The following is a 12,331-nucleotide window of genomic DNA, read 5'->3' on the forward strand; positions in this document are numbered from 1 at the left end:
TCCTCACACCGTGCCCTCATGATTGAATAATAAAGAACAGAGACTGCGCCTTTGATTTGCACATTGGGGTTGCTCATAACTGTTGGCTTATTAAAGCCTGAAGTCCAATAGCTTCAGGCTATGTAATTCTCCATTAATAACAGATTAAAAGTCTAGCAAGGTCCAAAGGGAAACACTATGTTCCTCACTGGCAATAAAATTACTGTATTTCCTCAATTCTAAGATATACATCTTCACATTGTAACATTTCTAATCACGATGTATTTTATAATCACTATAATTGGTATAATAGTGTTCCTTTTTTCCTGAAGAGTTTGGTTATTAAACAGATGGTGGGGACTTCCCTGGTGGTCCAGTGGTTAAGAATCCGCCTTCCAATGCAGGGGACGCGGGTTCGATCCCTGGTCGGGGAACTAAAATCCCACATGCTGCAGGGCAACTAAGCCCACATGCTGCAAGTACTGAGCCCATGTGCTCTGGAGCCTGGGTGCCACAACTAAAGAGAAGCCCATGCGCTGCAACAAAGAGCCCGCATGCTGCAACAAAGATCCTGTGTGCCGCAACTAAGACCCAATGCAGCCAAAAAATTAATAAATAAAATAAATTTTAAAAAAAAAGATGGTGTATTTTATAATCTAATGGTATCTGAATAAGAAAATATCATACATAACTGATTAAACAAGCAAGTCTATCTTCCATCCATGAGTAAAAAGCTGTTTCTATCTAATCCATACCTACATCACATAATTTGTACTTTCCACCTTTAAGTGGTAATTAATGAAGATCATAAAACTATCAGAATGTATTTTATTTCAAGTATGAAAGAATAAATTCTGTATTAAATTGTACATCATTTTTATACATTCCTCATAAGAGTCATCACATTCTATTTATAATCATAGGAGACAATTTTCAATACGAGAACTCCACACTAATAAACAAACAAACAACAATGGATTACTGAATTAAATGCTTACATTGTGGAATTAAATCTCTTTTCATTGATGCTGTGCTATGGCCTAAAATCCAGCTTACGATACTTAATCTAAGACTCAGGGAGGGACTTGGGTTACATCAAATAGCTGAAGGAGAAGGGTCTGGTATATACAAGGAGGAAATGGAGGATGGAAGCAGGTATCAACACAGTTCCCTGACCAGCATCAACACAGCAGTACAAATACTTGTTCAACTGTGGCTCTATCTACATCAGGAGATATAGGCTGTCCTCTGTGCAGTCTCATCCCTGAGTTTCTCCATCTTTCCCTTCCTTCCTTCCTTCCTTCCTTCCTTCTCCTCTTAGATCAGCAACTGTCCCCACCCTGAGTTACCACAAAAGCAAACAGAGAAGCTGGAGCAAGCCCAGGAGGGACGTAAGATCGCATCAAAGGCCTTCCTCAGGACTCCTTACTGCTGCCACTCTTTCCCATCTCCCTAGTCCCTACCCTTGGCATTATTTTCAGTACACAACAGAATTTTCCTGTGCAATGCACCAAGTAAATTTGTTTGCAGGCTCTGGAATGAAAAGTAGCAAGACATGGGCTTCAAGGACGGTAACATCAACCAAAGAACAAGCAAAAATGTTGGTTTGGGGTCTCTGGGATAAGAAAATGTAAATGCTAATGGCCTCCATGGAAGCAGATGGAAAGGCCTATTGAGCAGGTAAACTGACTAAAAGCTATAAATTTAAGCTACAAGAGAATGTATTAGCCAAGTCAAGAAAACATACTAAGGCAGCAACCAGCCCAGTAATGACACAGTAACTAAGGACAGACCAGAAAACTGGTAAAAAGGAATTCTGATCATCTGTTTACATATTTAGAAGAAACCCAAGAAATTTCAAGGCTCTTAATATTTGAAAATATCAACAGAAGGCAAAAAATATGGTAGCCACTGGAAAAATTAGTCTCTACTCAGTCTGCCTTTTGGACTTTTTTCAAGGGCAGTAATACATAACTAACTGCATTACTAATTCATACTTACTGAAGTCTAGGGAAAAAACAACACTTTATCTCTATTTAAAGGTAAAAATGGCTTAAAAAAATGGGTCCTGTTTTGTTTTGTTTTGTTTTAAAACATCCAGCCACCTTGTAAAAGCTCAAGAAGGGTCAAAAGAAGCCTCTTCCCACCCCATCCAGTGTTTCTACAAAACTCACCTATGGAAACTGTTAGACTTGGATGCTAATTTAAATAATTTACAATCCTACTTACCTTGGTTAAATATTCCTGAGGAGTGGGTGCTGGAGTGAATTCATAATTTGAAAACACAGCTCCTTCCCTTCTTACATCTAGAATAAGTTGGGCCACGTAATTTTCCTGGAATCGTGTCCTTTTTCCCAAAGCACCTGAATAAATATATACTAAATTATATGTATCAACTTGTCAATCAGATATACAGTACAATCTTAAAGAGTAGTATTTTCAGAGTGCTTTAGAGCTTATAAGGTATTTTCTCCATCTCAAATAACAGAAACCTGAGGCTCAAAGATGACTTTAAAATGACTTTTTATAAAATTATAAAGCCAGTAAGTTATAAGGTCAAAACTCAAACCCAGGATTTCTGCCACTAGTTTCCACATACTTACTTTTTCACTAAACTACCTCCCTTCTCAAAAAAGATAACTCATTAGGTGTCATAGAGAGAAGAAATACTATCCTCTCCATACAACAGATGAAAAAAGGGAAGTTCTGAAGTGCAGTCATTTGCTCAAGATCACAGGGTTTTCAGTATCAGAGCCAGGGCTTAAAGCCAGGGTCTTCAGGTTCTAAATCCCACAGTCTTGCTATTACACTATCTGGCTCCACGTAAGACCAAATTTTTTTTCATTTTGTATCTGAAATAACTTGCTGCAGAACAGCTTTAAGAGAAGCAAAAGCTCTGACATCTATTCTCTAGCAAGAGTCAGATTACAAAGACCCTTGATTACAAAAACCAGTCTAAGAAGTCTGGATTTTATCCTGTGATGAGTCTGGCTCTACTTTATACAACAACCATTTAAACACGTTATACTAAAAATAGCTACTGAGATGGTCTAACACAGCTTACTTTTTTATAGTAAGGCTAAAGCTGAAAAGAAAAAAGTAATAATCTGATTCTCATTTTATATTTGTGAGCACATTTGTATTTTTAAGTTCTTCAGCCTTAACTTGGAAAAAAATATGAAGAACTAGCTAGTAAATACACCAACAGCTAAAGCTGACTATACTGGGTACCATGATACTAGTTTTTTAAATAATCCAAAAAAAGAAGTCTCCTAGGACCGAAATATTTAAAAACAAAATCTCTGAAACTAACCTCACAGCTTATATTACATATATCTCAAATACAAGACTCCAACTTACACCTGGCCATTGTCACAAAGTTGTAAGTTGGATATTTAATAATTCTCCCCATACAAACAATGTAATAAAAGGTGGGTAAGATGCCAGACTAGGCCACAAAGTCACATTTACCTCATAATGTATCTGAAGGATTTTATTGACAGGACTACCTCAATAAGCACAGAGTTTGGGGACTAAGAATGGGCCTTAGAGATAATCTAGACCAAGCCTACGCAGGACAAGCAGTTTCAATCATTTCAACATTCACAGATTGTTGTTTCAACATTCACAGAGCCCAGGTTCAACAGGTATAAATGGTGTGACCCACTGATGATGTCTGATTTTCATGAATGTCTTCAATATAGAATGCCAATTACATTGTGAGACTAGGGACAGGGCAATACATTAAGAGAAAATAATGTTTCTTATTTGGTACTCAGAAAAAAACACAGAGATCTTGGGAAAAATTCTTCAATTTATTTGTTCTTCCAACAAATGTTTATTGAGTGCCTACTGTATGCCAGACAGTGTTCTAAGGCCATGAAGAAATATCTAAACAAAACAGTCAAAAATTTCTGTTCTTAAGAAATACAAGAAAGGCAGGATGGAACCTGCAGGTGGGTATTTAACAGAAAGGGCAAACTAAATTTGGGAATCAGGAGGGGCCTTGGGAAGCCCACATGCACAACCAAATACACAAAGTTCATTTGTGTACTGCCCAGCTGCCACATACTACTGACATGTCTAACTAGACATGGGCATCTGCAGGAATAAAGTATATGATTTCAACTTTGTTCTAAAACTATGAATTTTTAAATAAAAATCTATTTTTGTAAAGCAAACAAGAGGACACAGATAATAAAATACAACCATACAATACAGCCAAACTGCCAATTTTATATTAGTTTATCATAAAAATAAATTATCCACAAAACGTAAAAAAAAATCTTACCTGTCAAATCAATTTGTAATCTGCAGATCTCTTTAGCAATATTGAACTGATCTTTTGCTTTTTTATATTCATAATAATATAAAAATATATATGCACATTCCAGATGGAACTGAACAGCCAAATATCGACCTGAATCATCTACAAACAGATCCTCTAGTTTCATCACTGTAAGACAAAAGATGAAACATTAAAAAGTATGATGAGAATAAAAATATAAAGTAAAACACTGAGTCCATAATATATGAAATATATATATTACATAGTTCCTGCTCTTAAAGAATTTCAAATTTGGAAGATGAGAGACACATATAATAACAGTTTACAGTAAGCATTCTCTGAGCACTTACACGTTCCAAGCTTCAAGCTAAGGATATTATATACATTATCTCCTTTATTCCACACAATCCTAGGAGATATGATTCATTACCCTACTCTTTCTTATTTTAGAGTACTTGTCTTAATCGTACAATAAAAAAATATGACAACACAAGGTGATGATACAATATACCAAGTGAATCTGCAAAGTTAAACGATATGAAAATCTAATGAACAGATCAGCTTACAGACAGTTTTCCACATAAAGAATGTAGAATTTCTCCCTTAAAAGAAGAAACAGATATATATCCATATAGAGCTAAGACAATATGAGTATCAAATAGAAAATGTATAAGTATTGGCTTAGCAGTCATATTCTACTTTATTTCTCTAAACACATGAGATGAAAAGATGGGAGAATAATAGCCTAATAACATGGTATCTGAAATAAGATGATTTTCAAAATTAATTATATATAATAAAGGGGCTAGTTGGCATACACCAAGGGAGTTTCCAACAGGTCACCTCATCCATCCCTCTACAATATCCCTGAAAAACTATCCTTCACAAATGTTCCCGGAACAGGATCAGCATTGCACAAAACAGTTTACATGAATGAAAGTATAATGAATGAATAGAAAACACACTTAGAATGTCCAAAAATTGAGAATCAGTTTTCTGTAATTCAAGCTGAGAGGGAAGTGACATTGATCGATGGCTACTCTGCTCAGCACTACGTATTTTACATGTTGTGTTAATTCTCACAATGATGTCTTTAGGGTTGACATTAACCCCACTGAACTCATTAGAAAACTGAGCTTACATCGCTTACTGACTAGTCACCTCACCTGTTAAATGACAAAGCCAGAATTTGAATCCAAACTTGTTGGGAAAACGGGAGGAGGGAGCTGGCATTGGAAGGACAAAGGTGTAGAGATGATGTTACAAAACCTAATCTACTTTCTCACCAAGTAATCGGACAGAAAGCTACAGCTAAGAAACAGACATCCTTTGTCTTACCATGAACTGAAAATAAAATGAGTCTGAAAAAGAAAGTGTTTTTCTATATACTGTCAGTCCTTTAAAGAGATTCTTAACTCAAATAAAGAGACTAAATCAAGATGTACATGTCTTAGGACTTCCTTGGTGGCACAGTGGTTAAGAATCCACCTGCTAATGTAGGGGACACGGGTTCAAGCCCTGGTCTGGGAAGATCCCACATGCCGTGGAGCAACGAAGCCCATGTGCCACAACTACTGAGCCTGCGTTCTAGAGCCCGTGAGCCCCAACTACTGAGCCCGCATGCCCCAACTACTGAAGCCCGCGTGCCTAGAGCCCATGCTCTGCAACAAGAGAAGCCACCGCAATGAGAAGCCCGCACACCGCAACGAAGAGTAGCCCCCGCTCGCCACAACTAGAGAAAGCCCACATGCAGCAACGAAGACCTAATGCAGCCATAAATTATTAATTAATTTTTTAAAAAAGATGCACATGTCTTACTTCAAAAGGCAGACAGGCATACAAACACGAACTCCTCACTGTGAAAATCCTTCAACAGATTTCCTCCATGCAAACCAAACTCAAGAAAAGGTGGATCTGATGATACTCCATGCTTTTAGTGAGTGCTTTTTCTTTTTAAACTTTCTCTTCTTTTGTCTGTCCATTATTCCTTAGTGTCTAGCCACTACTCTCAGAAATATAACTTTCTATGAGCTTAGCACAATTCACAAATGACACAATTTCGCCTAATTGTCAATGACAGTAATCTTCTCTAAAGGTTCTGGATGCAAACTGTATTAAGGGATGTTGCCTAAGGTTTTTCAAAATCCTCTCTCAAATATCACAAAACGGCCATTTCTGCACTTAAGCAGGCTTGTTATGCTGTGATCACTCACAAAGGTCTAGGGAGGACCACCAAATTTAAACTGTCCTAATAACACATAAGTCACATAAATGCCCAAAGCAAGATGTGTGTATCTATCGTACCTCCTACCTACCCACTTACCTACTTGTAGAAATATGTGTGTGTGTGTGTGTGTGTGTGTGTATACACACAAACACATATTAGTACAATTGGTTCTGATCTTCTACTTCTGTGTTTTTTCTGCATTTCTTACATGTTCAGGGGTCAAAGACTGTTCAAAAAGTAGGATAGATACTAATTTTTTTAAGAATTAGTTTAATCTTTAATTCCACCAGCATGACCAATTACTCTCCCAATAAAAATACCTTTAAGAAACTGGATTTAAAATTTTTAATATATTTTTGTGTTAATGATTGTGTTGGGAACAAAATGACTGCTGAGAACAAAATAAGGAATCATCAAAAGACAAAAACTAAATGAAAATTGCAACCTTAGGAATTAAGCACACAGTCTGCCATATTCTGCCTGGAAGCTACCTACCAAACCTTTAGGGACCTGAGGATTCCACTCTGATGGCTGCAAGGAGCACCAAAGTCAAAAGATCAGACCTGAACCTACCCAAAGTAGGCAATCTAGCCAAAGAGCTCCATTTAAAACTGAGCCCCAAAGAACTGTGTCTTCAATGGAAGTTAAAAAGAACTAGGTCTGGGCTTCCCTGGTGGCGCAGTGGTTGAGAGTGTGCCTGCCAGTGCAGGGGACACGGGTTCGTGCCCCGGTCCGGGAAGATCCCACATGCCGCGGAGCGACTGGGCCCGTGAGCCATGGCCTCGGAACCTGCGTGTCCGGAGCCTGTGCTCTGCAACGGGAGAGGCCACGAACTAGGTCTGCCACGCAGAAGAGGTCAAAAAGGAAAATGGCAGTGGGCAAAGGGGAAAACATTTATCCCAAGAATTCATCACCATAAGCTAGCTTTCACACAGATTTGTAGACAATATTCAGTCAAAAAAAAAAAAAAAAACAACCCCACAAAAACAAATAGGGCTTCCCTGGTGGCGCAGTGGTTGAGAATCTGCCTGCTAATGCAGGGGACACGGGTTCGAGCCCTGGTCTGGGAGGATCCCACATGCCGCGGAGCAACTAGGCCCGTGAGCCACAACTACTGAGCCTGCGCATCTGGAGCTTGTGATCCGCAACAAGAAAGGCCACGACAGTGAGAGGCCCACGCACCGCGATGAAGAGTGGCCCCCACTTGCCACAGCTAGAGAAAGCGCTCGCATAGAAACGAAGACCCAACACAGCAAAAATAAATTAATTAATTAATAACCTCCTACCCCCAACAGCTAAAAAAAAAAAAAAAATGATTAAAAGAACAGGATTTGGTTTTCAGCTTTAAAAAAAAAAAAAAAATTAAGGAAATAAAGTCCCAAACAGCAATATGTGTGTGTATACGTGTGTATATACATAAAATATATTTTATGTTTCATATATATATATATATAAAATATTTTGTGTAACATGAAGGAAGGCAGAATACCAAAGAGCAAAAAGAAAACTAGAAGAATAAACCAAAAATTAATAAAACTAATAAAGGGAAAAAGAGAGAATAGGGTAGAAGGAAAACACAGATAGATGAGAAACTTCTCTGAAGAGACCTTAACTTGACCTTGACTCTTCTCTGAAGAGTTCTGATTCTGGAATCACATAATTATTTTATATATTCAAAAAATCAAAAATAAAAACATCAATCCCTAAAAATTGAAAACAAATGGAAAAATATAACTCTAATTATATAACAAGTTGGTGACAAGGGAAAGAATTATTGCAAATGTCTTTAAAATGCTTTGCCTTAGAGCATAGTATACATCCTTAAGGTAACATATTCTAGGGGCAAAGAGAGTTGCAAAGAAATCTTGAGCCTTATTCAGTGGTCTTATTGTTAGTAGGAATGCTGGCATTGTTTTGAAACTTTTTATATATACAACAAAGCAAGTAAGTAATTATGTTTATGTTGTTAGGAACAAGATTTTCAGTTTAAGAGAAGAAGGATATAAATATGAAATCAAAGATATTGATACACTGCAAGGTTAAATTTTTTTATATCATATTATTTCTTTACTACTATCATACTGTTGAAATTACTATAGTTTTAGAGTAACTTTTATATCTAAGGGAAAGTCTGCATCATTATTTTTCTCTTTAAAAATCCTCTTGACTATTCTTACATACTTTTTCTTCCAAAATCAATTTGCATATTCTCTCTTCAAAATGTAATTGCACTTACTGTAATTGCACAATTAGCATCTTTACAATACTGATCATCCTATTCAAGAAAACAGTATGTCTTTAACATTTTTAGTAAAGTTATACAATTGACTTCATTTTGGTTTTGGACATTTTAAGAAATTCCTAGGTTAAATCTTTTTTTCACCTTTTTATTGAAATAAAATTGACATATAACATGATATTAATTTCAGGTATAAAACATAATGATTCAATATATGTATATACTGCAAAATGATCACCACAGTAAGTCTAGTTAACATCCATCACCACATACAGTTACAAGTTTTTTTTCTTGTGATAAGAACTTTTAAGACCTACTCTCTCAGCAACTTTCGATACAGAATTATTAACTATAGTCACTATGCTGTACATGCAAGGTTAAATTTTTCAACAGCTTTATTTAGATAATTCACATACGTACAAGCCCAACAACCTGAAGTGTGAAACTCAATGGCTTTTAGTATATTCCAAGAAATCTGCAACCATCACAAGTCAACTCTAAAACATTTTTATCACCTCAAAAATAAATCCTGAACCCTTTAGCTATTACTCTCCTCCGCCCACCCCTCCCATAGCCCTAAATACAACTAATCTACTTTCTGACTCTAAATCTGCCTATTCTGGACATTTCATATAAATGAAATCATATACTATGTAGTCTTTCATAACTGGCTTCTATAACTTAGTATGATGTTTTCAAGGTTCACTTGTGTTGTAGTATGTATCAGCACTTCATTTGTTTATGGCTAAATAATACTACAATGGAATCCACTGTATGGATATACAATATTTTGTTTATCCATATATCACTTGATGAACACTTCCATCTTTTAGTTATTACAAATAATGCTGCTATAAACATTCATATACAAGGTTTTGTATGGACCTACGTTTTCATTTCTCTTGGGTATATACCTAGGAGTTGAACTGCTGGATCAGATGGTGATTCTGTACTTAACTGTTTAAGAAACTGCCAAACTGTCTTCCAAAATGGCTGTACCATTTTACATTTCCACCAGCAGTGTTCCAATTTTTCCACGTCCTCAACAATACTTGTTATTATCTCATTTTTTTATTATAGCCAGTCGTGGGAGTGTGAACTTACATCTCACCATGGTCTTGATTCTCACTGCCCTAATGGCTAATGATATCGAACTTTTTTTGTTTGTTTGTTTGTTTTTGCGGTACGCAGGCCTCTCACTGTTGTGGCCTCTCCCGTTGCGGAGCACAGGCTCCGGACACGCAGGCTCAGCGGCCATGGCTCACAGGCCCAGCCGCTCCACGGCATGTGAGATCTTCCAGGACCGGGGCACGAACCCACGTCCCCTGCATCGGCAGGCGGACTCTCAACCACTGCGCCACCAGGGAAGCTCGATATCGAACATTCTTTCACGTACTTATGTCTTCTCTAGATAAACATCTGCTTAGATCCTTTGCCCATTTTTAATTGGGTCTTTTTTTTTTATAATTGGGTTGTCAGAGTTCTTTACATATTCCAGATACAAGTCCCTTATGATATATATGATTTGCAAATATATTCTCCCATTCTATGGCTTGTCTTTTCACTTTCTTGATAGTGTCCTTTGAAACCCAAAAGTTTTTTAAATTTTGATGAAGTCCAACGTATCTATTTTTTTTCTTTTGTTGCTCATGCTTTTCGTGTCATATTTAAGAATCTGTTGCCAAATCTAAGGTCATAAAGATTTACCCCTATATTTTCTCCTAAGAGTCCTATAGTTTTAGCCCTTAAATTTAGGTCTCTAATCCACTTAAATTTAACTTTTGTAGACAGTATAAGGTAAGGGTCCAATTTCATTCTTTTGCATGTGGTTACCCACTTGTCCCAGTTGAAAAGACTACTTTTTCCCCATTGAAACATTTTATATGTAAAGTAAAACAAGTAATTACATTAATATTGTTAGAAACAAGATCTCCAGTTTAAGAAAAAGATATAAATACCATTATAAACACTTTGTAAGGTTAAATTTTAATTGGAGCTCTTTGGTCAGGGTCAGGGACTTAACAGGCATGTCTTCTGGGGCCTGGTCTGAATGGGGATTCAACCAGCGTGTTTGCCAAAAACAAAGTCTCAACAAGGGCCTCAGCTGGGTGCTTGCCCTAAGTTTGAGACATGACTTATGCGTTCCTAAAACCAGGACTGGTGACTTGACCAAAGACTCAGCCAGCATGTTTGCAAGGTCCAGGGCTCACCCGGAGAGTCTGCTGGGGCTGGGGATCAGTCAGAGACTAGAGCAATATGTTTGCGGGGCTGGGGTCTCAACTGGCATGCTCAACAGGGCCAGGGACTTAACCAACATTCAACAGAGCCAGGTCAAGGATTAAGCTGTGTGTTACCCAAGGTCAGAGCCAAGGGAGCAGCCTGCACAGTAGAGGTATGGCTGGGAAGACTGTACAAGTACTCATATTGAGGTTAATGGGAGCCTGGTTTTTCACTGTCAAAGAAAAGAGTTAGAAATTTGGAAGAGAGAAGACTAAAATAAGCCCTGTGATATTGGATTGGAATTGGAGATTATGTAAATTTGTGGTTTTTAATACAAAGATAAATATAGAAATAGATACAGATGTGTACATGTACTTATATATACATATACACATACTTTCCAGCTATGTCTGTTGAAAGGCTTTAAAAGGAACCAGAGCTCCTTGGAGAAATTACTGATTCCAGGGCCAGAGCAAATAAGGCTAAAGCATCTTCTTATGTCAGAAAATAAAGAAGTGCCCAAAGATATGTTGAAAGGGCACAGAAGCCAATTTCAACAAGCTCCAACTGGCCAAATCTGGGACAATTTGAGCATCAAAACAATTATAGTAACAATTATAATCTACTGAATAAATTAGGAATCTGTGACCACATACCAGTATCAATATATAAATGCATAAATGCAAAGTTTAGTGAGGAATAGGAGACTTACATGGTCTCTAAGTACATCACCATAAAACAGCAATTAATTATAAAGAGTAACAGCCAAAAACTGGAAGCAATCCAAATTTCCATCAACAGATGAAAGGATAAACAAACTGCGGTATTCCCATACAATGGAACACTACTCAAAAATTAAAACGAATGACCTACCGGGTGAATCAAAATAATTATGCTGAGTCAAAGAAGCCAGGCCACAAAAAAAAAAAAAAAATAAGAGTACAGACTGTATGAATCAACTTTTATAAAATTCAACAAAATGCAAACTGATATATAGCTATAGAAAGCAGATGAGTGGTGGCCTGAAGAGGCTGAAGGAGAGATCAGGAAGAGTGAGAGGACAGGGCTCCCGAGAAGCACAAGGAAGCTTTTGGGAGCAAAGTATTTGTTCATTATCTCAATTGTGGTGATCGTTTCATGGGTGTAAACATATGTCCAAACTTTACAAATTATACATTTTAAGTATGTCAGGTGTATTGCATGTCAATTTTATCTCAATAAAGCTGTTTCAAAAATTTAAAAATATAAAGAGAAAATGGATAATTCTGTAGTGAAGAAGACTGACAAATACCACCTTAGTCGAGTGACCAAAGTTAGTATCACCAGTAATGGAACCAACTGAAATCGTGCACCATCTGATAGGATGCAATGACAGTAA

At 37.1% G+C, this 12,331-nt stretch overlaps 1 protein-coding gene across 2 annotated transcripts in view; it reads right to left on the bottom strand.

The window, feature by feature from the left end:
- TTC27 (tetratricopeptide repeat domain 27) overlaps positions 1 to 12,331 on the bottom strand; it is a 174,434-nt gene that overhangs the window by 130,493 nt on the left and 31,610 nt on the right. For both annotated transcript variants that reach the window (XM_030857980.2, XM_060309262.1), the window contains exons 6-7: positions 4,271 to 4,435; positions 2,209 to 2,342 (exon numbers count right to left, since the gene is read on the bottom strand). In XM_030857980.2, the coding sequence (XP_030713840.2) occupies positions 2,209 to 2,342; positions 4,271 to 4,435 (299 nt within the window). The remainder of the gene's footprint in view (positions 1 to 2,208; positions 2,343 to 4,270; positions 4,436 to 12,331) is intronic.

This window comes from Globicephala melas, chromosome 12 (assembly GCF_963455315.2).
Source record: "Globicephala melas chromosome 12, mGloMel1.2, whole genome shotgun sequence".
Lineage (NCBI taxonomy): Eukaryota > Metazoa > Chordata > Mammalia > Artiodactyla > Delphinidae > Globicephala > Globicephala melas.